Raw genomic sequence first — 27,559 nt, 5'->3', positions numbered from 1 at the left:
TTTCTCCTTTTAACTTTGATACTTCATATATGAAACAATATATTTTCCTGGAGTTACTTTTTTTTTTCCTGGAGTTTTCTATGAATTCATTGTCTATTGATCCTTATATTTTCCTATGATTCTTCACCTAAACATATAAACATTGCATGTTTGGGAAATATTAGAAAACTACAAAAGCAACAGAAATTATGAACCAAAACCATTTAATACAGAATGTTCTTCAATGAGTAACTGAATATTCAAGCATCCATAGTATAATCAGTGAGAATTATCCATTAATACGTAAAAGACCTAGTTTTGCAATAAGAGTAAGTCACTAAATGTATGATAATGATGTTACACAATTAAGTTATACTAATAAAGCACTAAGAGTACCCACAAATCATCAAAAATTTAGCAATAATATGACACAATTAGTGGAGCCCTCAGGATATATTCAACTGGTTTAACTGCCCTTAATATTTGTTGAGCAACTACTATGTATCAGGAACTCTATTTAGAATCTACATCTATAATTTTATTTGTATTCGCTTAACTGCAGTTTCTCAAACTGTGATTGTTTTCCCCTCTTTAATGAAAAGGGTATATTATCTACCTTGTATGTGAAATTGGTGCAATGACTGGATTTACGCAAGTACATAGAGTAGTATTAGTTAAATGAATGAGCTGGTGAAAAAAAATAAATGAGTGGGATGGGATGGGATGGGATGGAATGGGATATGGTATTGTCTCTATTCAAAAGTTTCACTTCCATGGGTAAACTGTTGACAAGTTTCCAGAGTGGTGTAGTTCTAACAATAAGAACACCTTAGAAACTGATTCATTAATTTTAGAGCCAGAAGGAATCTTAGAGATCCTTTAATGTAGATCTCTAATTTTAAAGATAAGGCCATGAGAAAATATGTGATTTGCCTGACATAACTTATCTACTTACTAGTGAAAGCAGGGCCGAGCCTCAGGTCTTCAAATTTCAGTTCCTATAGGATAAACAGTTCCTCTTTTCTGGCACTCCTTTGAAGACTGACTGTAACTCCTCTGTGAAGGAACCATACTGACCAGCAATATTTGCTATGAAGTTGCTTGAACTATTAATTGATATAAAAAAATACTAGCAGTTATAACAAGATAAGAAATGTGACTTTTCTTGTTATCTCATAATTTCAATTACAAACCTCAAGAAAAGTCTCTAGATACATCCCCACATTATTTACCAAGAGGTGGTCAAACTGGTCCTTCAACTATCAGTCCTTATCGTTAGGCTATATATGATAAGGCTAAAGATTCATGATTGAAATACTTTAAAAAGAATTCAAAGTACAGAACACTGTTTCTCATTTCCTCTCCAAAGTATAGGGAAGTAAAATGTCTCTCCTCTATCATGTCAAGTTAGGGGGTTGTCCAAGGTTTTCCTTATTTATTAAGACTAAAGAGTTATAAGAAGGCAACTGTGGCATTTCATTTCTGCAGAATGCAGACTAACCTATCTCAAAATGTCTATGTTACAGAGTCCCATATCAGGGTGTCCACCCTGAGTGGAGAAGTGAGAGAGTCTCTGGGAAAATCTGATGCATGTCCTCTGGATTCCAGGTATATATATTTAAACTTGGAAAAGTCTGAAGATAGAAAGTAAAAAAAAAAAAAGTTAGGAGACAGTTACTGAGCAAGTGGCACTTTTGCTATTGACAAGTCACAGATACATGATTTTTTTCATTGCCCAAGTAGACAAAAAAGACAGTGGCCAGAAAGTCAGCTATTTCATAGGAATTTTGCCAAGGAATGTTGACTACCACCAGGATAAACAGACATTCACTGTCACAGGCTATAGATATATGAGATATGAGAGTAAGGAGGGAAAAGAACTAGAGCATTACCAAAAGGTTATGCAGGGAGTGCAGCTCCCATTACAGACATGGCAAGAAGATTGGCCCTCAGGAGGCTCTACAAAGAACTTGAGGTCATTACAGCCAGCTAGCGAAAGCCAAGAGAGCACTACAAAATGCATCAGGCAAAGAAGTACACAGAACACTAAGTAAAAAGAAATTTTGCAAATTGAATTTGAATTTTTAAAAATGTATTAAAAAAAAAAAAAAAAGACCCAGAAGAGGCACAGTGAGCATAGAAGGAGAAATGCAAGGGCAAAGTGAGGTAGAATAAGGTGACCAAAGGGAAGTTCCACTTTCCCAATATAAGTTATTAAGGTCTGTGGTCAGGACTGAACTAGATGAAAAGAGAACAGAGAATTGGGTATTTTGGGTTTAGACTGGGCAGTACTTTAATTTCTGAAAATGACACCACTTCTACAGATGAAAATAACCTGAAAGTAATGGGACCTACCCAAGAAGTTGGAAAGAGAAATTAAACAAATTTTGATTGAAGCATAAAGCAAGTTTCCTAGCTGTGCACTAACAAATTCAGCCCACTCAACAAACCAGTTATACTCAGCTATTACACATCAGATTTAAGAAGAGTTAATGACCTAGGAAAACATTCATGAAATGAAAAATGTAAAGTGAAAAAAAATGATGGAAAACTATATATGCAATAGGATTCAATTTTTTATTATATAAAGAATGAGATTATATTAAAATAGAAAAATGTTTTTATTTCTCTTGGTGGTGAAATTCTTACAAATTTTCAAAAATGAATAATACTTTTATCATCAGAAAAAATATACTGCTCAAAATTTTGCAAGTACCCTTGTGAAAAAAATATGAAATTTTTTACTATTACAATCAAAATCAACTATCATTTTTTTAGTGTCATTAGTTTTGTTCCAAATTTTGTAGCCAAAAGGAGTTGCCTTAACAATATCAAATGATGGCAGGCTTGGGTGGCTCAGGGGTTGAGCATCTGCCTTTGGCTCATGGTGTGATCCCAGACTCCCGGGATCAGGTCCCACACTGGGCTTCCTGCATGGAATCTGCTTCTCCCTCTGCTTATGTCTCTGCCCCTCTCTCTCTCTCTCTCTCTCTGTGTCTTTCATGAATAAATAAATAAAATCTTTTTTAAAAATATATTCAATACTCTGTGTAGCTTCTAATTTTGCTCTACAGTATCTCTCACTTCCTTCCTAAACACCTCAAATGTGTGTTGGAAATCATGGTCCAGCAGCAGCAGTAGAGGCAAGGTATTAATCTGGAACACCAGCTAGAACCAAGTTGCAAGAATTCAAATCCAGCCTGGTCACTTAGAGCTGTGTGACCCTAAACTAATAAGCAATTTGCTTAACTTTCCTTATTCATAAAGTATAACTAAATAACAGCGCCTATACTGTAGGATTATCATGAGTATTATATGCGTTAATATGTGTTCAGAAGTTAGAACATTTGCTTTTGCCACATACTGGGTGTTTAACAGTTCATTTATTTTGACTTGAAAATTCATCTACACCCTCATCCTAAAACCTCACCTGCCCATCCCTGAAGATACGGCTTTTACTGAAATGCCCTCAAGTAAGGCTATTTTTTCCTTATACACCACATGTAAGTCATTGCCTGCAGATGAGTTTTCTAGCTCCCTAGAGCAGTTTCCAACCTGTCTCTCCTCATTCTTCCAAAGATTCCATCATTTTTGAAGCACATGTCATCATGAGAACCTTACCACTCCTTAACATCCTTTATTGCTGTCCTGTCACACTGCCCCATCCATTGATCTCACAGTCTACAGGATCCACTTCACCACTACTTCTACTAGCATTCTTGGTAACTTCAAATCCCTTACGTGATATGCCAAACACCAGTATCTCACAGTTTTTTGACCTCCTTAAAAACATTCTCATTTTTTGTGAAAAGAAAAAAAAAATGCAGGCAGAAGAGAACTCCTTTATCTTCATGTTCCCAGATTCAAACTACACGCATCTACACCCACAAATTCTGTTTTTTCTCTTGCTAAAGGACAACTCAGGTAAAAGTGTCCCTGCTTCTACCTAAAGCCACTCTTTCTACTTCTCCTTTCAATCTCACTCCAAGTCTCTTTCTCAAGGGCTTCACTCCTACAAATATCTCTCTTCTCTTTCTTTCACCATCAATTTCTCCCTGTCCTGGATGAGTCCCATCAAGCATAAGCATTGCTCATTATCACACATTAAAACAATCCTCCCTTAATCTTGTCTTTCTCTGCCTCATTTCTGTGCTCCCCTTCACAGCAACATCTTCCAAAAGCAATACTGATTTCACTGTGTCTGCTTCCAAATCTCACATTCTTTCCTTAATCTGCTCCAAGCACTCCTAAAACACGTCCTACAAGTCACCAATAACTTATCTCTTACCAAAGCAAATAGTCAATTTTTGCTCACCTCTTACTTGACTTTGTGAGCAACATTTGAAACAGATGATCAACTTCTAGGACAACTTACTCTCGCTGTTTTTTCTAGCCTCACTGATTGCTCTTCTACAATCTCCCTAGCTAGATCTTTTTCTCTTATTACCTCCATATTTTAAAGTGTCCTAGGGCTTTCTCCCCACAAGTCTTCTGTAAATTTTTTCTCTTCATGAGGGATCACATCCAGTCCCATGCTTTAACCATCCAAATGCTGTTGCCTCTCAAAAATGTATCTTCAACGCAGACATCTACTCTGTGATCCAAACTCATATATTTAACAGCCAACTTGACATCTTTTTTAGAATGCCCAAAGTATAGCAATTACAACAGAGCCAAAGTAAAACTATTGATCTTCTTCCAGAAAAACTCATGTTTCCTCAAAGTTTCAAACCTGAGAATCTACTTAATTCTCTTTTCATTACACCCTTTATCCGCAAGTTCTCACAGCTCTATGTCCAAAACATACCCCAAATCTACTGTTTACCCTACCCTCTCTCCTACTACTGTTTAGTCCAAGCCACCTCCATCTCTTTTCTGGAACACATTAACAGCTTTCTTACTGGTCTCCCACTTCCACTAACTCTCATAACATAGTTCAACCTCTACATAGCAACCACTTATCGTTCTACAATATAAGTCAGATCATGTCATACCTCCACTTAAAGTTCTCCAAAGCCTTCCCACTAAAATGGAACTCCAAAATTTCCATTCTAGATTACAAGGCCCTAAATGATCTGGCTCCTGCCTACCTCTCAGGCATTATCTCCATTCTATTTTTTATTCACTATACCTGGCTATACTGCTCTTCTTACCATTCCACTAACATGCCACCTTACTTTTTGAAGTTTTTGCACTTGCTTTTGCTTAGAATTCTCTCTCAGATCTTCTCAGAGCTCAATTTTCTCAGTATTCAGGTCTCAACTCTAATGTCTCTTCCCAGCCAATGCCAATTATTCTCATGCATACTCTTCCACATTCTGCAGAGTACTCATCAATACCTAAAATTACTTTTTTAATTTTATTGTCTTTATTCTCACCCAATGTTACCACCTTCAAAGTGGAAACCCTTATCTTGCTTATATCTACAAAGAGTCCCCAACTTACCATGGTTTGATGACACAATTTTTCAACTTTTCAATGCTTGCAAAAGCAATACGTATTCAGTAGAAACTGTACTTTGAATTTTGATCTTTTTCCCAGGTTAGTATTATATAGCACGGTAATTCTCTCATGATGCTGAGCAGCTGTAGTGAGCTACACTTCCCAGTTGGTCACATGACAACAAAAAAGGTAAACAACAATACATTTATTATAATCATTCTGTTTTTCACTTTCAATAAGTCACATTAGATATTCAGCACTTTATTACAAAATAAGCTTTATGTTAGATGATTTTTGCCCAACTACAGGCTAATGTAAGTCTTCTGAGCATGTTTAAGGTAGCCTGGGCTAAGCTATGATGTTTGGTAAGTTACATGTATTAAATGCATTTTCAACTTAATGATATTTCAACTTACAACTGGTTTATCAAGAGGTAATCCCCCCTCAAAAAGAGGTAACCCCCTCATAACTCAAGGAAGATCTATATATATCTTCCACACTCAGAACATCCTTCCTGCAACATCAATGGCAATCAAATATTTTTTGACAGGACGACTAAAGTTTCCATAAGAATAATTAAGAATATACTATGCTTTCTCCTTTGGTGTTGAGAATCACATCTGACATGCCTACTGATGTACTAAGCACTTCATAGAGGACCAAAAAACGAGATAAAGTCTATCTTTGCTCTCAAATAATTCAAAATCCATTTGAGGAGGAAGGAAAAACCAACATAAGCCTAAGACACCTAACACAACTATTTACAAAGCAATCTATCATACACTATAAATTATACTTACATATATGAATATGGTAGCATTAGTCAGTAAAGGCACCCTTAGGAAAGAAGAATTCTATGAGGTATATATTATCAATATCTTTTTTTTTTTTTTTTTTTTTTATGATAGTCACACAGAGAGAGAGAGAGAGAGGCAGAGACACAGGCAGAGGGAGAAGCAGGCTCCATGCACCGGGAGCCTGACATGGGATTCGATCCCGGGTCTCCAGGATCGTGCCCCGGGCCAAAGGCAGGCGCTAAACCGCTGCGCCACCCAGGGATCCCTATATTATCAATATCTTTTACAGATAAGGAAATTGAGACACAGCCAGCTTAAACAATTCACTCAAGGTTAAAAACCAGGAAAAGAGTCAGATTCAATTAAATCTCTTAGTGTCACAGCCCATTCTCTGAGGTAATTTTGTCTGCCACTTCCTTATAACAAGAGCTAGCCACTGTGAAAGGTACTAGCAGAAGTAAGACTGACTAACAAATGGAGCAGTCAAGGACACCTATAAGTCTAAAATTCTACCAATATTTAATGTTGAAAGTGCCTTGGATTTTGGATCTTGAAAAATAAAACAGATCATCAGTCTCCTAAGAAAAAAACACGATCTATTACCCACAGGACATCAGGATCAATGAAGTGGATACACAAGGGAAAGATAATTAACTAAGGGATTTAAAATCTTATCCAAACTATATTCTCAGAAATGGAATATTTTAGGGCACTTTCCATAGAAACCTCCTGCCTCACTTAGATCCAACCTGGTCTCTCTGAATGTTTATTAACTAACTGTATGGGAAAAGATACGTGTATATGTATGAACATGCAGGCAGGTATGCATACTCATGTCCTTAGATATGTGGAGAAGAAGTTGTCAATAAATCTTTGCAATTAGTATCTGATGAAAATAGGATGATATCTATGAGAGGGATTTTTTTTTTTAGTGGAATGAGTATGAAAGTTAGGAAAGGTTAGAGAGATTAAGTATAGAGGAAAAGGGGGAAAAAAGTGAATAAACCAATAGGGCTATGTTAAAGATTAAGAAATTGGAAAGAGGGAAGCCTGGGTGGCTCAGCGGCTGAGTGTCTGCCTTTGGCCCAGAGCGTGATCCCATCCATGTTCCTGGAATCAAGTCCCACATCGGGCTCCCTGCATGGAGCCTGCTTCTCCCTCTGCCTGTGTCTCTGCCTCTCTCTCTGTGTGTCTCTCATGAATAAATAAATAAAACCTTTAAAAAAAAAAAAAGGAAGTTGGAAAGATTAAATGTCATGGGACTTAAATTATTAAAAAGAGCTTATATTACTATTTTGGAAAATGAGTCATTTTTCAGTCTTAGAAAGTGAGCTATTGTGATTACAGTGGCTATGGAGGTAGACTACTCCAATAACTTGCACATAATATGTTCATACTTCATTTTTGGTATGTTTCAGAAAGCCATCAGATCCGAGACTCTCCCAACTGGACTTAATTAATTACTCAAGGGCAAAACCTGTATCCTGATTCATCTTGGAATTCTCAGTGCCTAACAAAGTGTTTGCATTGCACTTGGCTTTAGAGGGATTCAATAACTAATAATTGAGACTGAACTAACTGAAATATATTGAACTTATCTGAGCCAAACTGAATTGAAATGATTAGCAATGGGAGCTACTTACTATCTTCATAAATTCATTTTCATTCCTCCATTTTAGATATCAAAAAATACTTGACTAACTTCTGCTGTATTAACAACAAGCTTAGAGCAATAACTTTTGTTTTATAATTTTAGTGGCACTTTAAAGAAGCTGTAATGTACTCAGCAGAAGTATAATTCACTTTACACGTAGAGGGACTGAGTCATAGAGAGGTGTCACGTTAGTTTTCCACAGAGTTACTTTTACACCACTGCCACCTCAAAGTGAGTCAGTGGAATAGAAAAGAGCTGAAGTCAAAGTCCAAAAGGATTACTTTCATCACCAAAGTTCATTTTAAAAGATTCAATTATAAAAGGGAAATTATGTAATGTGCAAATAAACATACTTGGTAAATATGGGGGAAAAAAGCACAAAGATGACTGCTTTTGGAAACAGAAATTCCTGTTACTGTATTCTTTTTTCAGGTAAATAGCATGATCCTCCACAGAACATAAAGAAATTAGCTCAAATATATACGTAGCTGTTTTTGCAGTATGAGAGAATCTAATGATTTGAAGGCTATTCATCCTCAGTTATATTACTCTATTTCTACCTCTGTGATTTTTTTAATAGCTAATATTTGGAAGATTCTGCTTGTCAAAGACAGCAACCAGGGCTGTCTTAGTCATCTTCAATACCTCACTTAACTTTCTACCACATATTTTCTAACTTCATCTGTCACCACACTGTTCCACTTCACAGTAAACCAACATGTAAAAGACACAAAAAGGTATTTATTTTACTAGTTCAATCAAATTTGTTTTCTAAACAGGTTTGTTTTAAAAAGTGAAGTTTGCTTTCAGGATTGTTTAAGTTTCAGACTCTATTGATACTGTTATCACCCAGAAATGTGTTTTTCAATGCAAACAGAACTACAAAGGTTTCAGCAGCTAATACTGTATAAAGAAGAAAAAAATAATTATTATTAAGTAAGGTCTTAAAAAAGAGTTATAAATTTATTTTCCTTATTTAATTATGATAATTAAACTAAAAATTGTGCAAAATGACATCTCATAAAATGAATTCTGAAAATGACAAAAATTTTTTTTAATTTAGCAAAGGAACCATGTCACTTCAATCAGTCTTTTAATTACTTATGTTATACATGGAAATAATGAGATGTTCTCTTAGAGCTTACATATATATGAGCATATATATATATATATATATATATATATATATATATATATGACTGTGTGTGTGTGTGTGTGTTCAATCACTTTTGGGGTCTTAGTAAATACTCTGTTAGTATAAGCAGAATTGTGTTTGGGTTAATGATATACCAAGAAATACATTTAAGAGGCTTAAGGACTAATAAGTCAGTCAGCTCACCTTGCCAGGTAAGCAGTTGGAAATCAATAAGTATCCCTATGTCCTTAAAGATAAACAGGAAAGAAATGCCATTCCAATAGTATACACACCATCAGAGAACAAAGATTTTTTAAAAATTATTCAACCTAGCAAGAAAGCATAATTATCTCAACCTTGACTCTCACAACTCAATGTATTCATAAAATAAAGACATACATTCTCAGGCAGCCTGGGTGGCTCAACGGTTTAGCACCACCTTCAGCCCAGGGCCTGATCCTGGAGACCGGGGATCGAGTCCCATGTCGGGCTCCCTGCGTGGAGCCTGCTTCTCCCTCTGCCTGTGTCTCTGCCTCTCTCCCTCTCTCTCTCTCTCTCTCATGAAAAAATAAATAAATTCTTAAAAAAAAAAAAAAAAAGACATTCATTCTATCATATAAATACAGTGCTGATAACTTTAACTGGTAATATCAAGGTCAGTATCATCTAATATAAATGCACTATTAACTTCCTTTTTATTCATCCTTACTGCATACAATTGACAAAAATCATAAGATCTGTAAAGTGTACATTATGATTTGATATATGTGTACCCTTTCAAAGGATTCCATCAAGTTAATTGACACACTCATCACCACACATATTTGCCCTTTCTTCTCTTGATGAGAACTTTCAAGTTCTACTCTCTTAGCAAATTTCAATTACACAACATAGTGTTATCAACTATAGACACCATATAATACATTAGATCCTCAGACCTTATTCATCCTATCACTGAAAGTTACCAACCTCTCCCTATATTTCTCTGTTCAAGAAATAAATTTTGCAAGTTAATGAATACAACTAACATTTATTGAGGCCTGCTGTATGCCAAACGTTATTCTGAATACTTTATAAATATGCCAATTAAATCCCATAACAATCCTAGGAGATTAGTACTCTTAGTATCTTTATTTCATAGAGAAATCAAGATGAAGGTGGAGGGGATTTTTTTTTTTGGTTTTCGTTTTTTAAAAATTTGTTTATCTGAGAGAGAGATCACAAGAAAGAGTGGGGGCTGGGGATGGGATGGGACAGAGGGAAAGAGAGAATCTCAGACTCCCCACTGAGTGCAGAGACTGATGCGCAACTTGATGTGGGGTTCAATCCCAGGATCCTGAGATCACACCTGAGCCAAAATCAAGAGTCAGACTCTTAACTCAGGTGCCCCAAAGGTGGAGTTTTACAAACAAGAGCTCACCAAGGAAAGTATTCCTGTCTTGAGGTGATTAGAAAAGAAATTGTGGTTAGTTACTATAAGCTTTATCTAGAAGAGGAAAAACAGAGATTTAGAGAGATAGAGATAGATGGAGAGAAAGAGAATAAAAAGAGGTGGTATGAAGAGAAAAAGGAAGGAGAAAGGGAAAACTAAAAAAGAAAAATGAATCGAACATCTCCCAAACAATTCTAAATGCAAGACATTTACAACATTCATATAATCTTAACAACCCTATAAGATGGGTATTAACTTCATTTTACAGAGGAGAAAACCAAGATTCATAAAGTTTAAGGGGCCATCCTAAAATTTTGAACTCAAATCCTTGTGACATAAAAGAGCATAGAGTCCCTGCACTTTTCATTAAGCATAATGCAAAGAAAAATACAATGAAGGCAGGTTTGGGGTGGAGGGAAAAAGACAAAATTAATAAGGAATGTGAAGCATGATCAACTAGTGTTTAGAAGTCTCTTGATAGATACTAGGGTAAGACAGGGCACTGTTGCCATAAAACTATGATGCTTTTAACTGAGAGTGCAGGGATGTTGGGAACTATAACGGCTACTTGATTTCCTTTGATCCCCTCACAGATTCTTCTCATCCCATCTCAATGTCAGTGAAGCTGCTGTGAAAAATAGCACTGGCCAATTCACCTAGATGTGCCAGTCCCATACTGAGTGGTTACAGTGTACACCATCGATTTGGCCTAGCCCAACACACACTCTGTGGGCTGCTTCATCAAAATTGAGATGCTAAGCTATCATTGTGCTTAGCAAAGAAAATAATGATAATAAAAATGACAGCAGTATCTACTCTTTACAAAACATTTACTAAGTGTCAATAGTATAAGGGTTTTATATACATTTTTTAAGATTTTATTTATTTATTTGGGAGAGAGAGAGAGAGAGAGAACACAAACAGGGGGAATGGCAGGCAGAGGGAGGGAGAAGCAGGCTCCCCACTGAGCAGGAAGCCTGATGCCATCCGGAGCTCAATCCCAGGACCCTGGAATCATGACCTGAGCTGAAGGTAGATGCTTAACCAACTGAGCCACCCAGGCAGCCCAATATACATTCATATTTAATTTTTATAACAAACATATAAGCCAGGTGTTATTTTCCCTTATTATACCCCTGTAGACTTTGAAAATAACAATATTTATTGATCTGTTACAGACATTGAATATAAAAATATTTTCATTCATAATGGTTAAAAAAAGGGATAAGAATTCTGGAACATGGTTAGAGATAATTTTCATTCAGTGCTAACTGATTTGTACGGACTCATCCTCACTAATATTCACTTGCTGCTTCTGAAAAACAGTATTTACCACAGTACTCAGTAACACAGAATTTCTTTATGCCTATTTTTTTTAAGACTTTACTTATTTATTCATGAAAGACACACAGAGAGAGAGGCAGACACATAGGCAGAGGGAGAAGGCGGCTCCATGCAGGGAGCCCAATGTGGGACTCTATCCCAGGACTCCAGGATCACACCCTGAGCCAAAGGCTCAACCACTAAACCACCCGGGTGTCCCTCTTTATGCTTATTTATAAATAGAATGAGGTAGAGTCCTACTACTGAAATATAAAATGAGGCAACACAATTGATGTCAAAATATGCACAAATTTAAAAGTATGAAGTCATCAGAAGTCTTTGAGTTACTCCATGTTGAAAGCTACAGTCATAGAACACATACACAAGATAAATAAAATTATGATTGGCTATACCAATTAATACAATTAGGAACTAAAGATAACTAAAGAAACTCTATACTGAGAGACAAGAAGTACATCTGTACAAAGGTAACAGAAGGCCCAATTACACTTATGTAACAAAACAGATAAGAATATAATCAAGGACAGATGGAATTTGTTGCCAATCTAAGGCTAAGTAGGCAAACTAAAATTCAAAAGTATCATATTGTATTGCCTAAACTGAGACTTGACAAGGTCACAGATATCACATGTGAATTAAGGAACCTTAAATGGCCAAATAACCAGGAATTAAATCTGTGATCTCATGTTTAATCAGCAGTTGACAACTTCCATTTCAGGGCAGGACAGATGCGGACTAGGTGGCCAAAAGGCTCCTCAAACAAGTGTTTTGTGTTGAACTGAGGTACAAAAGCAAAATAAGCACTTTAGAAATGCACTAATTTTCAAGGAACATGGAATGGTTATGGACCAGTGTTTGGTTAACCATCAGTGTCTTAAATCAATGTGTTGAATGAATATCTGTATTATCCTAATAGATTATTATCTTGCTGCTGATATAGCTGAAAATTTAAAATTATAAATCAATATATCTTTTTCTAAAAAGTATCCTCAATGTCATAACATTTAACCATATATTGTGGGTGGCCAGTATTACACTCCACCTTCAGTTACAGGAAATGGTCATTTATAGAGTCTGTGCTTATCAGTGGAAATGAAAATATTACAGGAATCATAAAGCCAAGTTTATCACTGGTAAGAGTCCAGACCAAAACAATTTTCTAACCATCCCATGTCTGTTCTATTACATCACACTGCCTCCAATTCATGTGATTCCAATACACAGTGTACATGTAATATAGATATAATAAATGAATGAATTTTGATCTAAAAAGTAAATATGATTAGAAAAGATACAAGTGAGGGTAGAGATGGCCTATGTCTCATTATGCCATGTGATCAACATACCACATCATAATAATTAACTACAGCTTCACTTTCTCCAAAGTTTCATATTCTTGCTTGCTGATGGAAAAAGGCTCTCATTTAGAACAATTCCAAAATGACTCTGTAACTGTTGTCAAAAAATATGAATATGGGGAAGCCCCAGTGGTGCAGCGGTTTAGTGCTGCCTGCAGCCTGGGGTGTGATCCTGGAGACCCGGGATGGAGTCCCACGTCAGGCTTCCTGCATGGAGCCTGCTTCTCCCTCTGCATGTGTCTCTGCCTCTCTCTCTCTCCCCCTCTCTCTGAATGAATAAATAAACCTTTAAAAAAATATATGAATATGTACTCCAAAAAAATATGTCCTTCATCATAGTCAGAGAACCACAATATCATCATACCTAAGTGACAAACACAGCTCCCCAAAGTTGAAAATAATGTCAAATTCAATTTCAAAATAATATTTTACTACATACTAAGAGATCCAAAGAGTTGTCCTTGATTTAGCTCTTCCTTGGGCTCATGGTGTGGCACAACCAAGTCTCAACAATTTTCTTAGTTCCTTGCTCCTACTGAAGATGCTAATAGGGGTGAACAGTCACCCAAAGAGACTGGCCTTAGGGTTAAATCCCAAAAGACCTTCATTCCAATCTAGACAGGCAGATATCTGCTTGTTTCAATACCAAAACCACAATGTCCTTCAAATGTTCTATTATAATAATGCTATCAATATGTTAGCACCTTCTTTTATTTTTTAAAATTATTTGTTTATTTATTTACTTGCTTACTTACTTGAGAGAGAGTTTGTGCACACACCTGCCTGTGTCAGCGCTCAGCACCAGCCCTGAGATTATGACTGGAGCCAAACCAAGAGTCGGATGTTTAACCAACTGGGCCACCCAGGCACCCCAACATCTTCTTTTAAAAAGCATAAAATATTCTCTGAGTTTTGGGAACATTTCAAGTTGAACAGTGAAAATCACATTCTATATCTCTCTCTCATTGCAATTTTAGAGGGAGAGAGAAGACTCGTATAAGGAAGATCTATGGCCCTGAAACGCAGAAATTTCTATCCATGGGAGCAATTTAGAAAGGCTTCAAGCAGGGGATCCCTCGGTGGTGCAGCGGTTCAGCGCCTGCCTTTGGCCCAGGGCGCTATCCTGGAGACCCGGGATCGAATCCCACATCGGGCTCCCAGTGCACGGAGCCTGCTTCTCCCTCTGCCTATGTCTCTACCTCTCTCTCTCTCTGTGACTATCATAAATAAATAAAAAATTTAAAAAAAAAAAAAAAAAGAAAGGCTTCAAGCAGAGGTGAGACTTTGACATTTAGATGGATGACAGGCTCCACTATGGTCAAAATGTGTTGTATTATTTATCTCCTTCTAAAATAAAGAAAGGAAAAGCTAAGATATTATTTTAAAGCTTAAGAACCACCTATCAAGTGAAGTATTACTCAAAAAAGGGTCTTTTTAAACCCCTCAGCTTTCTACTTCTACCACCAATTCCAGATCCTAATAAATACATCTCACTCCCCACATGACTGCACCCTACCCCTACTCTACCTCACCCTTCAGCCATCTCGCTCATAGCAAGTCAGCCATTATTACCGGAATGTGCTATAATCCTTAAGTATGTTGGAGTAAAAGGGGGGGAAAAGTTTTAAGAACCTAGGGGAGGGAAGGGGGAGAAGGCTGCATGCCTAGCATTCAGAAAATCCTCCTGAATGTTGTTTCCAAATTAAACTATACACAGATTTATACTTCAATGGTTGTCATTAAAACATTACTGAGCTACTGCGAATATTGAAAACAGTCCATAATGTTTTTATTGTCCAGTTCTGACATTTCTTCATGTTAGACTATATGAGGAACCCCAAAATATAGACCTGTAATTTCTATTCCAGGGGTCCCTCTCTCTCTGCCTCTGAGAATCAATCACTGTCCTAGTTTTAGAATTGAGGCCACCATAAGGCAAAAATAATGGGTACTAAGAGTGGGGGAACTCACCCAAATGTCAAGTTAACTTTCAGAAGGAGTATTTATGGGATTAAAACTGTAGTTTTTTAAAATGTAAATTTATTCTATTTCTAAGATGTCTGCCAGAGATCCCTGGGTGTCGCAGCAGTTTGGCACCTGCCTTTGGCCCGGGCGCAATCCTGGAGACCAGGGATCAAATCCCACGTCGGGCTCCCGGTGCATGGAGCCTGCTTCTCCCTCTGCCTGTGTCTCTGCCTCTCTCTCTCTCTCTGTGTGACTATCATAAATAAATAAATAAATAAATAAATAAATAAATAAATAAATAAATAAATAAATAAAATCTAAGATGTCTGCCAGAAAAACATGAAGACCTAAAAAATCTACAATACATATCAACAGAAGACTTGAATTGCCATCTGTGGGAACTCAAGCAATTACCTCAACTTCTCTGGACCTCTACTGTCCAAACTGTCATAAAGAAGGGCCCTCAACCAGCTGGTATCGTCAGGTTCTTTCCTGATTTTAAAATCTATCAAAAATTAGAGAGGTACTAAAAATCATCTTCAGGATACAAATGTCTGATACTTTCAAAAAACAAAAGACAAAGGAACTTCATACATAATTCTTAAAACAGAAATATCTCATAATAATTGTAGGTTGTCATGAAAATTGTCTCTTTGGCTTGGCTGTCATTTGCTTCAAATAAAGCCTGAGCCACAAGAAAACTATTTTAACACTCTGAGAAGATTAGATAGTTAATCCACTGGGAAACCAAGCTGAAAGACAGAATTCACAAATCCGCTTCCCAGAGAGAAGCATTGAAATTAACTAACATATCTGTTTTATTTTGAATAAAATTATCCTACAGATACACTGTATACAAATACTTCCTATTATCTGGCATCCATTTTCATTTTTGTAGTTTTCCTTCCTAATCTGAAGCTGAAATGAAGGTCATGTCTAACATTGGCAGAAAAACAATCATTTCTAAGTCAGAGTTGCAGGAGTGGGTTGTAACATATCTTGGGGGAAAACATCCATAATGATGCATATTCCAAGTTCATGTCTTTGAAGATAAATTGATGAGAATTGAAAGATTGGACAGATTATGGAATTAACTGCCAAGATAATTTCTGCTTTTATAGCTTCACAAAACTGGAATTTCTAGTGCATCATTCTCTACCCCATAATTATGCATCAAAATATTAACCAATTAGCAGGTAAGATGGTAAGAGCTCAAAGGGTAGTAATAATTGGACATGAAACTTGAACTTTCATGGAGTTCCAAATAATAAACAGGTCTACCACACTTCATAAATGCAATAAACCAAACTTGAGAAAAATATATCGACTCATATTTTGTAAATAAAATAATTTCATGGACTTTCAACTCATATCATCTACTAGCTCTTCTTTCATTTCCCTTATTTCCTAATCCAACTTCAAAGACATACAAATATACATACATGTATATTTTATCAAGTAGGACATGATATAAATAATAACCCCCTAACGCATAAGCTCTGGAGTTTACTTTTTATATGAAATACCTTTGGAGTCAGGGCACATTTTTCAAATCACTGTTCCTAATGAATATAGTACCTAAAAACTGCTATTAAAAAAATAAAGGAGAGGGATGCCCAGGTGGCTCAGGGGTTGAGTGTCTGCCTTTGGCTCAGGGCGTGATCCCGGAGTCCCAGGATTGAGTCCCACATCGGGCTCCCTGCATGGAGCCTGCTTCTCCCTCTGCCTATGTCTCTGCCTCTCTCTCCATATCTCTCATGAATAAACAAAATCCGCATAAATAAATTAATTAAATAATATTAAAAAATTTAAAAAGGAGAAATAAAAACTAAACTTCAACTATTATCTTTCATTTCTAGTTCATGCCATTGATTACATTTTGTGTTAGTTCCAATATATTTTGTGCATTTAAAGAGACTCATACTGCTAGGGATGTAAAAGCAGGGACCATGTAGGTCATACGTGCTACGTATCCTCAGCAGTTGAAAAGTGTCCAGCATGGGGTGCCTAATTGGCTCAGTCAGTAGAGCACACAACCCTTGATCTCACTCAGGGTTTTAAGTTTGAGGCCTACTTTGGGTGTAGAGATCACTTGAAAATAAAATCTTTATGGGGTGCCTGGGTAGTTCAGTCAGTTCAGCGTCTGACTTCAGCTTAGGTTATGACCTCAGGGTCTTTGGGACTGAGCCCTTCAAGCCCCACACTCAGCAAGGAGTCTGCTTCTCCTTCTCTCTCTCCTTCGGCCCCACCCCCAACTTGTACGATCTCTCTCTCTCTCAAATAAATAAAATCTTTAAGAAAAAAAAAAGTGTCCAGAACATAGTATATACTTAATAGATATTTGTTGAAGAAAAAGGAAAAAATAAATGACCAATCACCAGGAAACCATCTATTTCCATAAAATAAATATTTCTAAAAGCCTCACTTAACTACTTCTATATTTTCTAAACATTAAATCGTTTCAAATAATTTACCTCACATGTGTAAGCGTTTCAGCTTGAAAGATCCTTAATACATTGAAATTAGGACACAAAATGTTTTGAAAACATTTGGAAATATGTTTAAGAACAGGGATCCCTGGGTGGCGCAGTGGTTTGGCGCCTGCCTTTGGCCCAGGGCACGATCCTGGAGACCCGGGATCGAATCCCACATCGGGCTCCTGGTGCATGGAGCCTGCTTCTCCCTCTGCCTGTGTCTCTGCCTCTCTCTCTCTCTCTGTGACTATCATAAATAAATAAAAATTAAAAAAAAAAGAACAGAAATAAATGTTAACTAGACTTACAGTACTGATCATTTGCAATGCATACAAATATCAAAGCATTATGTTGTATACCTAAAACTAATATAATGTTATATTTCAACTATACCTCAATCAAAACAAATGAATAAAAAACAAAAACAAAATACACAGAGATTGGTAGGATAACCCTAAGTTTGAATTCTAGTTCTGGTACTTAGTAGCTGAAAAACCTAAACAGGTCATCTAATACATTTATGACTTGTTTTTTCATCTGTAAAACAGGGATCTGTCCAGTCTACCTCATTGAGTTTTAATGTAGATCAAATAAAATATTGTACATGTGTATTACAACCAAAATGGGAAAAAGCAACCACAAATGACTAAATGTTTCCTGTTCAGTAACAAGAGTACCCAAAGTAAACATTGTTGGGAAAGTCAAGCTTAAAATGTTACACTACTTCCTTCCTATAGATACAGAGCCAACAGTTTAACAAAATCACATATTTAATAGACTGCATATGCAAAGTTCTTACAACTCATAATACCTTGATATTGCCACCTCAGCACGAGGGAAAAGAAATGTCCAGAGTGGTCACATTGGAAATCAGTGCCAGTGACAAACCTAAAATGAGCTTTTGATTGTCCAACCAGTCATAAGCCTGCTCAGCAAAGCCACTTTTTAAAACTGCTTTAGTAAGGTAAAAACACAGCAAATTGAAACCCAATTAGACTACATTAGCCACTAATCCAAATTGATTGTCAAGGATATGTACAGCTCTCTGTCAAAGCGAAGCAAAGAGGTTTTAGCTCACAACCACACAATGACATGAAAACACAGTGGTCCTCTCTGTATCTCCATTTTTGTCCAGCTCTTGACATACTCTAACAGCTAAAGTTCTTGAAAAGGAATAGTTTCAAATTTGCTGTCGCCATTCATAGACAGGGAAGGGGGGAAAAGCACATCATCTCATAATATTTTACATTAGAATCAAAATGTTTCATTGATCTTATCATTTTGAGTTAACTGAATAGTTCAATTCAGTACACTTAGATATTAGGAATAGAATATATATTATACTTCATTGCTCATTTTTGTTGATGACATCTACCTAAAGCCATCCATTTAACTTACCACATTTTCTAAGAATTCAACTACCATATTGAGTGCATAATCACTATCTTTCTTACACCTGTGTACCCTGAGACGTGGGGGGGGGGGGGTGGTTGAATCCAGTCTTATGTGTGTGTATGTATAACTACTCTAAGAAAAGATACCTAGTATTCTGGCATTTTCTTTTTCTCTTTTTTAAAAAAAAAAAAAAGATTTTATTTATTTATTCATGAGAGACACAGAAAGAGAAAGAGAGAAGCAGAGACACAGGCAGAGGGAGAAGCAGGCTCCATACAAGGGGACCAATGTGGGACTCGATCCGGGACTCCAGGATCACACCCTGGGCTGAAGGCGGCGCTAAACCCCGGAGCCACCCAGGGATCCCCGCTGGCATTTCCTTGATATAACAGTGTGGGTCGGGTACACCTGGGTGCCTCGGCGGTTTGGCGCCTGCCTTTGGCCCAGGGCGTGGTCCTGGAGTACCGGGATCGGTCCCCCGTCGGACTCCCTGCGTGGAGCCTGCTTCTCCCTCTGCCTATCTCTCTGCCTCTCTCTGTCCCTCGTGAATAAATACATAAAATCTTTAAAAAAAAAAAAAAAAGAATGTGGGTCTATGATGGGGTGGCTATGATTTATTTCTATGTATTGACTTATGTTGCTGATAGTGTAATTTTATCCTATACTACTTTCACATTTTTTAAATTATAGAGCAGTATCAGCCAATAGAAACTTAATGTGAGCAACATTATATTTGATTTTAAATTTTCTAGTAGCCACATTTTAAAAAAGGAAAATAGGTGAAATTAATTTTAATAATATTTTATTTAACTCAATGTATCAAAATAATCACTTTAATGTGTAATCAATACAAACACTATTAATATATTTGCATTCATTTTTCTTACTAAATCTTTGAAATCCAATGTATACATTGCACTTACAACATGTCAATTATGACACTAAATTTTTATCAGAAATACTCTATCAGTATTTAGACTATATAAACTACACAGTTGAAAAAGTAGGTCCAATTAATGAACTTGTTTCAAGAATATTCAAAAGTGGGATGCTTGGGTGGCTCAGCAGTTGAGCATCTATCTGCCTTTGGTCCAGGATCAAGTCCCACATCGGGATCCCTGCATGGAGCCTGCTTCTCCCTCTGCCTATGTCTCTGCCTCTCTCTGTGTCTCACATGAATAAATAAATAAAATCTTTTTTTAAAAAAAAGAATATTTAGGGGATCCCTGGGTGGCTCAGCAGTTTAGCGCCTGCCTTTGGCCCAGTGCGCGATCCTGGAGTCCCTGGATCAAGTCCCGCGTCGGGCTCCCGGCATGGAGCCTGATTCTCCCTCTGCCTGTGTCTCTGCCTCTCTCTCTCTCCCTGTGTCTATCATGAATAAATAAATAAATCTTTAAAAAAAAAAAGAATATTTAAAAGTTACCCAAAACAGGGCACCTGGATGGCTCAGACAGTTAGGCATCAGGTTCTTGATTTTGGCTAGGGTGGTGGGATCAAGCCCTTCATCCAGCTCCTCACTCAGTAGGAAGACTGCTGGAGATTTTCTCTCTCCCTTTCCTTCTACCTCCCCATCTCTCTCTTTCTCTAATAAACGAATAAATCTTTTATTTTTTTAAGATTTTATTCATTTATTCATGAGAGACACAGAGAGGCCCTGGGCTGAAGGTGGCACTAAACCGCTGAGCCACCCGAGCTGCCCTGAATAAGTCTTTAAAAAAACATTATCCAGGGACGCCTGAGTGGCTTAGTGATTGAGCGTCTGCCTTCAGTTCAGGACGTGATCCTGGAGTCACGGGATCAAGTCCCGCATCGGGCTCCCTGCATGGAGCCTGCTTCTCCCTCTGTCTGTGTCTCTGCCTCTCTGTGTGTGTGTCTCTCATGAGTAGATAAATAAATAACATCTTAAGAAAAAAAAAAAGTTATCCAAAAACTAAATAAAGGACCAGTTTTTTACAATTAAATTAATTAAAATTAAGTAAATGATAAATTTAGTTCCTCAGTAGCATTAATCAGAATTCAAATGCTCAACAGCCACATGGGTTGAATAGTAGGGCTGTTATCTGAATCCATATCCACTTCAATGAAAGATACCCTGCAAAATACCTCAGATATACCCTGCCAAAAAAATTTTTCAGAAACTGAATAAAAAATATTCTCCACGGCACCTGGTGGTTCAGTTGGTTGGGCATCTGCCTTCAGTTCAGATCATGATCCCAGGATCCTGGGATCAAGTCCCACATCAGACTCCCTGATCAGCAGGGAGCCTCTTCTCCCTCTCCCTCTCCCTCTGCTGTTCCCCCTGTTTGTGCATGCACCCTCTCTGTCAAACAAATAAAATCTTAAAAAAAAAAATTCTCCCTAAATAAGAAATTTCTTTTGAACTTCTTAACCCCAAAGTTTTATATGACCCACACACTTATTTTGAGAAATCTTAAAATAGAGTCACCAGCCTTAAGAGTCTCAACATCTAACAAAACACAAGAACTTCTAGGACACTCTCTGCATTTCACAGTAGAGTCAATCCCCTATACCTGTTACTACATTATTCATTGAAGAAGAAAAACAAGTCAAATGCCTCTGTTTATTTGTGTCAATGTGTTGATTTACTTATCCTGCTGATGAAATCTGTCACAAACAAGTATAGAATTGGAAGACACTGTAAAGATTAAAGAGAATTGGAGAAAATATTTTAACCAAGTTCAGATCCTCCCTTCCTGAATTTTATCTTTTCTAGCAATAACAAGGTATACATAACTTGTCAAAGCCACTCATTTGTAACTAAGCTAATACAGAACCAGGAAAGGTAAGTGACCTTCAGCTAAATAAAGCTTTGTGAAGTATGTTCTTGCCTTTCACCTTTGTAGGTTCAATGGCTAAGAATATGTCCAGGTTGGAACACTGGTTCTATCACTAGCTAGCTAGTAGTTTAAATAGGTCACTTAATCTTTCGATGTCTCATCCGTAAAATGGTCATAATAACAGAACCTAAATCAAAGATTGTTATGGAGAATAAATGAAATTTTACATGATACAAAACATCTTGACAGCACTGACCCTAGCGCATGACATCTGTCCAACAATGACTGGTGTTTTAACTCAGAATCAGAATAATCAGAGATGAGGATATATATTCAACAAATATTTGTTGTAAATGAAAAGATGTCTCCAAGCACTTTATAAATACCAAAGTGCTAGAAAAACAAAAGCTATTATTACCCTATGTAAAATAAGTTTAGAGAGTGGATCTATTCAGTGTATCTAATGAAAAAAGGACAAAAGGACCTTTACAATGCAGTTTACCAAGTTCTATTAACGTTTCTAGAGACCTTTCCCAAACAAACAGACCCACACTTACCACTTAAAAAGCGCAAACATAATGAACACAAATCATTTATGAATATGTTTTATTTATAAATCAAATATAAATTATTTATCTGTCAACATCACTTTAGGGTCATCCATGACTCTGCTCACCTTCAGTGCAAGAATCATCATATTTAATGGCATGGCAAATAAGCTGCCCTATGATATTCTAGAGAATTCACAGATAAAAATCTTAAATCTCTAAAAATGATTTCTCTCATAGCCTAATTTTTGGTTTTCATTACTATTTTATGCTCCTCTTCACCTTCTTTGACCAGATCTGCTAACAAAACTGCCTCTTATTGGATTTCTGCCACCGCACAGTCATTAACGAGTATTAAAAAGCCAAAAGAGAGGTAGTAGTTTTTTTAGGAGAAACAAACTAATCCAACAATTGGATAAGTAGCCTCGGAATAACCAAAAATGTCAAAATTAAACTTCAAAAGCTTTATAACAGATTAAACAGTCATAAAACTGTCACCTCTACAGGTGATCATTTCCTGATCCATAAAAGAAAAAAAAAAATCTTTAAAATTCAAGTCATTCTGGAGGTCCTGGCTGGCTCAGTCGGAAAAGCATGACTCTTGAACTTGGCAGTCATGAGTTCGAGCCCAAGGCTGGGTGTGGACATCGCTTAAATAAACAAACTTTAAAAAAATAAAATTTATGTCATTCCTTAGCATATAAAGAATATAAAACTTGTATTATCTTTAGTCTGTAATGCATATAAAACTGCCTAATCAAGACTTGCCACTAAAACACCGCTGACATGAAAGGATTTTTAAAAGACCTTTCCAGAAAGGCTACATGAATGGAGGATTTTTTTTTTTCTTTTTTCTCAATCATTTCAAATTTCTCCAAGGACACTGTCTTCATAATCCTTAAAGAAGCGGATGCACCGTGGGCCATCATGGAGCTGTGAAAGCGACGCACCTATTCCACCATGAATGCTTCATTAATATTTCAGCGATGATGCTGCAATTTTCCATAAGCAACTGTCAGACCTCGGCTTCTCGCTATGTATCAAAAGTGTCCAAATGACATTCAATACTCGTGTACCTGGCGTTGACCAAAATGCAATTTTGAAGCATGTGGCATTTACAAAGCTCACACCCAGGCCCTGTCTAACGTTATATTGAATGCACCCTGCCTAACCCAGTCACCCCGTCACCCCCCTAACCCTTCCACTCGCTGAAAGAGTTCCTTCCTTCTGCAGACCTATCACCAGGGGTGGAATTCTGAACGAGAATTCCCATTCCAGCGCCCAAGGGCGCCGAGTGTCTGCCTCCCACGGCCACCCCTGCGCCTGTGCTGCGTGCGTCCCCGGGATGCTGAAGGAGACTTCCGTTTGCACAGGCATCTGGAGCCCTGCATCTGGAAGCGCCGTCCGTCAGATGCTTTGTCTCCTGCCTCAGAAGGCCTCAGCTGCTTGTACACACATGACAGACGCTCTCGAAACAATAATAATGATGATGATGATGATGATGGGGAAAAAAAAAAAAAAAAGCCACCACAGCGCAGCAAGCAGGCAGCTCCTCCGGGCGACGGGCACGGCGGCCAGGCCGTCGCCCAGGGCCGCCCCACCTGAGGCGATTGTTCCCCGGGCGCGAGGCAGGCGGGGGCGGGCGCCGACGGCGTCCCCCCGGGAGGAGTCCGGGCGCCGCGGGGACCCGGCGTCGCGCGGCCGCCCGCTACCTGCAAACGCCGCGCGCCCGAGGGCGGCAGGGTCGCCCCGGGAGCGCCGGCCGGCGGGGGATCCGCAGCCTCAGCGAAGCCAGCCGCCAGCCGCCAGCCGCCCGCCCCCTCAGGGCTCCGCAAGCCCCCAGCGGCCGCCGGCGACCCGGGGCGTCCTCTCCGCGCCCTCAGCCCGCCCGCCGCCGCCGCCGCCGCCGCCGCGTCCGTCCTCACCTGACAGCCACCCGCACCGAGCTCTCGTCCGGGGCGCCCCACATGCCGGCGGCCGGCGTCCGCTGCACCGCAGAGCTGAGGCTCGGCCGGAGGCGCGGCGCTCGGGCGCAGCCGACCGGCGACAGGGGGCGGCAGGCTCACCTCCGCCGCGCTCCAGCCATGTTGGGCGACTGAATGGAAAGGTGGCGGCGGCGCTGAGGCAGGAGGAGGAGGAGGTGATTCACGGCCGGCGGACGCCCGCCCCTTCTCCCCCGCTCACCCCCCGCGCCAGGTCCCGGGGGCGGGGACGACGCGCGCCTGACTGGAGAGCGCGGCGGCGGCGGCGGCGGCGGCGGAGGAGCCCGCAGGCCGCCCGCGGCGTCCTGACGGCCGGTAAGTGCGCCCTGCCCCCTCCGGGGGGACGCGGCTGGGCGGCGGGGCCCTCGCTCGGGGCTGGCGGCCCGCACTGCGTCAGCGGCGGCCCACGGCCCGGCCCTGCTCGCCCTCCCCCGGGCCGCGCCCCGCCCCGCCCCGCCCCGCGCTCGGCGGGCACTGCCTGGCGCTGCTGGGCAGGGAGGCGCGGCGGGGGCAGGGGGGGGAGGGCGGGGGGTGCCGGCCGCGGGCCGCCCGTGCGCCCTTCCAGGTTCTCCGGGGCCCGCCCGCCGCCCCGCTCTCAGAGCCGAGCCTGGGTCCGTCAGTCCGGCTGCGCTCTCTGTTCGGCTTTGTTCCCACCCTTGGGCTTACTGTCCTCGCTCCAGCTTGGACTTTGACCCCCTTGCCCCAGCCCGCCCCCTCCCCTGTCGCCCCCCCTCAGCCCCTCGCCCTCCCCCCACCGACTCAGTCCGTCCGTCAGTCAGTCAGTCAGTCAGCCGTGCTAAAGCGGCTCCCTGCTTTGGCCGCTGTCGGGGCAGCTGGGCCGCCCGTCCCGCAGTCCGTCGCCTGTTTACCAGCCCGCGGAGAACATGGAAACGATTTACTCCGGGACTCCTGAATGCGTTTCTGTTAAACGGCCAAGTGAACTGCACCCTGGTACTGCCAAGTGTTCCCAGAACTGAACATCCACCAAGACCTGCATCTGTCTGTAGTAAATCCTCACAAACTGATTTTTTTTTTTTTTTTTCCCCTTTCCTGGCCTTCAAAAAGCGCCTCCCAACCCCGGGATTCTATCAACATTGAACCATTGTGGCTGCTGCTTGTGACTATTGTGCTTCCACATGCCTTTAGATAGCTCTGTGGCAACAGCCTTTATTGGCTTCGCCACAGAGTATCTATTGTGGACTGGCCCGTACATTTCTCTGAATAAACATGTGGGTTCGTACAAAACAGTATAATAGATGAAGTGGCACCGTCCAAATAAAGACACAGCCCCTAATTTAGGACATCCTAAATTTGCACACCTAAGCATTCCAGTCAGCAGGGATCCGGCAGCATGGGGGGAAGGAGGCTGGCAGCTTGGGGGGAAGGAGGCCGCACACTCTGGGACAAACAAAAAATGTTCAATGATCCTAAATGAAAGGCCTGTGTGATATATATTAGTTTTAAAGTTATTTTGTCCCTAAATCCCATACCCCTGAGTCTTAACAGACATGTGGACAGGAGGTAGAGAGCAGAGATGGTGAGTTTTCTTCTGTCGACCCGATTGGAGGCGAAGCTCTCCTCTGGCTGCCCTCTAGAGAGCCTATCCTCCCCTCAGTATTTATCTATTAACAAAGCAGGGCACCACTTCCTCCAGCCCTGGCAGCCCTATCTGGGTGGCTCTAGATTGGCCTTCTGCCTTCTGAATTGATAAAAGCTGCAAGGAAGGCAAGGAAAGCCAAGCAAATCTACCAAGAAAACTAGAGAAATATATATAATGTAAGATCTTCTTTAAAAAGTCTTAAAAATAAGTAAATAAAAATAAAAAATCTTATGTGGGACACGTGGGTGGCTCAGTGGTTGAGCATCTGCCTTCAGCATGATTCTGGGGCCCCTCATCAGGTTCCCCGCAGGGAGCCCACTTCTCCCTCTGTCTATGTCTCTGCCTCTCTCTGTGTGTCTCAAATGAATAAATAAATAATCTTTAAAATTGTTTTTAAAAAATTAAAAATCTTATGTAAAATAGCACCAGTACTATATATATGTCTCAGAGTGAGATGTCAAAAACACAAATGCTACCAGGCAACACCCAGACAGGTAACTTTAGTGAGTCTGAGCCGGCCAACTGAGAAAAGATAAAATAGAGACAAGAAACCCCCTAACAAAGGCAATGGCCATCCTCAGCTTTGAGGCTGGCTGGAATGCAGACCTAACGGTGCCAAGCTTTTGGTTTGTAGGTTTGTTATTTCTTAAGAGAAAGAGAAAAATCAGACCTTTACATGAAAACTCCTTAGTTCCTAGCACCATCAACTAACTCAGCACCACATTTATGTAGCATACAAATCAATCAAAATGTATTATCAACTCAGCTTCAGTTCCAAGCCATCAGGCTGGAAGTTCTGGCCAAAACATTAGCACCAATAATAGCTGTGGCTTTGTACATGGTTTCAGGCAAAGTAGTATAAAAATTCAAATTTCCTTTGATGACCAAGTAAGTAATTTTCTACCAAGTTTCAAAATTTGTAAATTAATTCTCAATTTTCTATTTAGTTCAGATCCTTTTATAGCTACTATAACCCGTTTCCTTACAAGCTCACCCAATTAATTATCTTAAGTTGAAGAAAACTCCAAGGGAAGAGTTTTTTACTGCAAGAGTAGTTCAAATCCCACTCCAATTGTTCATTCAACAAATATTTAATAAATGACTTCTGTGTGCCAGCAATAATGGACACTAGTGATATAAAGAGAATTAAGGGGGATCCCTGGGTGGCTCAGCAGTTTGGCACCTGCCTTCAGTCCAGGGCATGATCCTGGAGTCCCGGGATCCAGTCCCACATTGGGCTTCTTGCGTGGAGCCTGCTTCTCCCTCTGCCTGTGTCTCTGCCTCTCTCTCTCTCCCTCCCTATGTGTCTCTCATGAATAAATAAATAAAATCTTAAAAATAAATAAAGAGAATTAAGATTGTCAGTGTCTACAAGGAGCTTACAGTATAGTTCAAGATGACAAATTTGGAAATCCGTAAGTGCGATAATAGAAATTGTAACAAGAGTATGATGAATTCTATCTGGAAGGGTGAAGAAGTCTTCAGGAATAGACCGCTCAGGATGGTCTCCTTGAATCCACTCTTGCCTCCACACTTCAGAAAGAGTGATCTTTGAAAATCTAAGTCATTTATATCATTCCCCTGACTGAAACCTTCCAATAGCTACCTAATAGAAATAAATTCTCCTTGACTTTAGGACACTTCACACTCTGGCTT

At 39.5% G+C, this 27,559-nt stretch overlaps 2 protein-coding genes and 1 long non-coding RNA gene across 13 annotated transcripts in view; 2 read left to right on the top strand and 1 right to left on the bottom strand.

The window, feature by feature from the left end:
* KIF21A (kinesin family member 21A) overlaps positions 1-25,315 on the bottom strand; it is a 147,857-nt gene extending 122,542 nt beyond the window's left edge. For 2 of the 4 annotated variants that reach the window (XM_025455593.3, XM_049102268.1), the window contains exon 1: positions 24,247-24,381. In XM_025455593.3, coding sequence (XP_025311378.1) covers positions 24,247-24,290 — 44 coding nt within the window. In that variant the 5' untranslated portion in view covers positions 24,291-24,381. The other 2 variants (XM_049102264.1, XM_025455596.3) reach the window with 2 other exon arrangements.
* LOC118352580 (uncharacterized) lies at positions 1,502-8,233 on the top strand. The gene is made up of 3 exons (XR_004809905.2): positions 1,502-1,587; positions 5,521-5,610; positions 7,637-8,233. It is a non-coding gene; the product is annotated as an uncharacterized LOC118352580 (long non-coding RNA).
* The window catches only part of LOC112665616 (proline-rich protein 2-like), a 60,634-nt gene continuing 55,443 nt past the window's right edge, over positions 22,369-27,559 (top strand). For all 8 annotated transcript variants that reach the window (XM_049102272.1, XM_049102279.1, XM_049102278.1 and 5 more), the window contains exon 1: positions 22,369-24,618. In XM_049102272.1, the coding sequence (XP_048958229.1) occupies positions 23,667-24,618 (952 nt within the window). In that variant the 5' untranslated portion in view covers positions 22,369-23,666. The remainder of the gene's footprint in view (positions 24,619-27,559) is intronic.

Source organism: Canis lupus, chromosome 27 (genome assembly GCF_003254725.2).
Source record: "Canis lupus dingo isolate Sandy chromosome 27, ASM325472v2, whole genome shotgun sequence".
NCBI classification, from domain to species: Eukaryota; Metazoa; Chordata; class Mammalia; order Carnivora; family Canidae; genus Canis; species Canis lupus.
The sequence above is the reverse complement of the archived record's forward strand: the minus strand, read 5'-3'. Positions and strand labels throughout refer to the sequence as shown.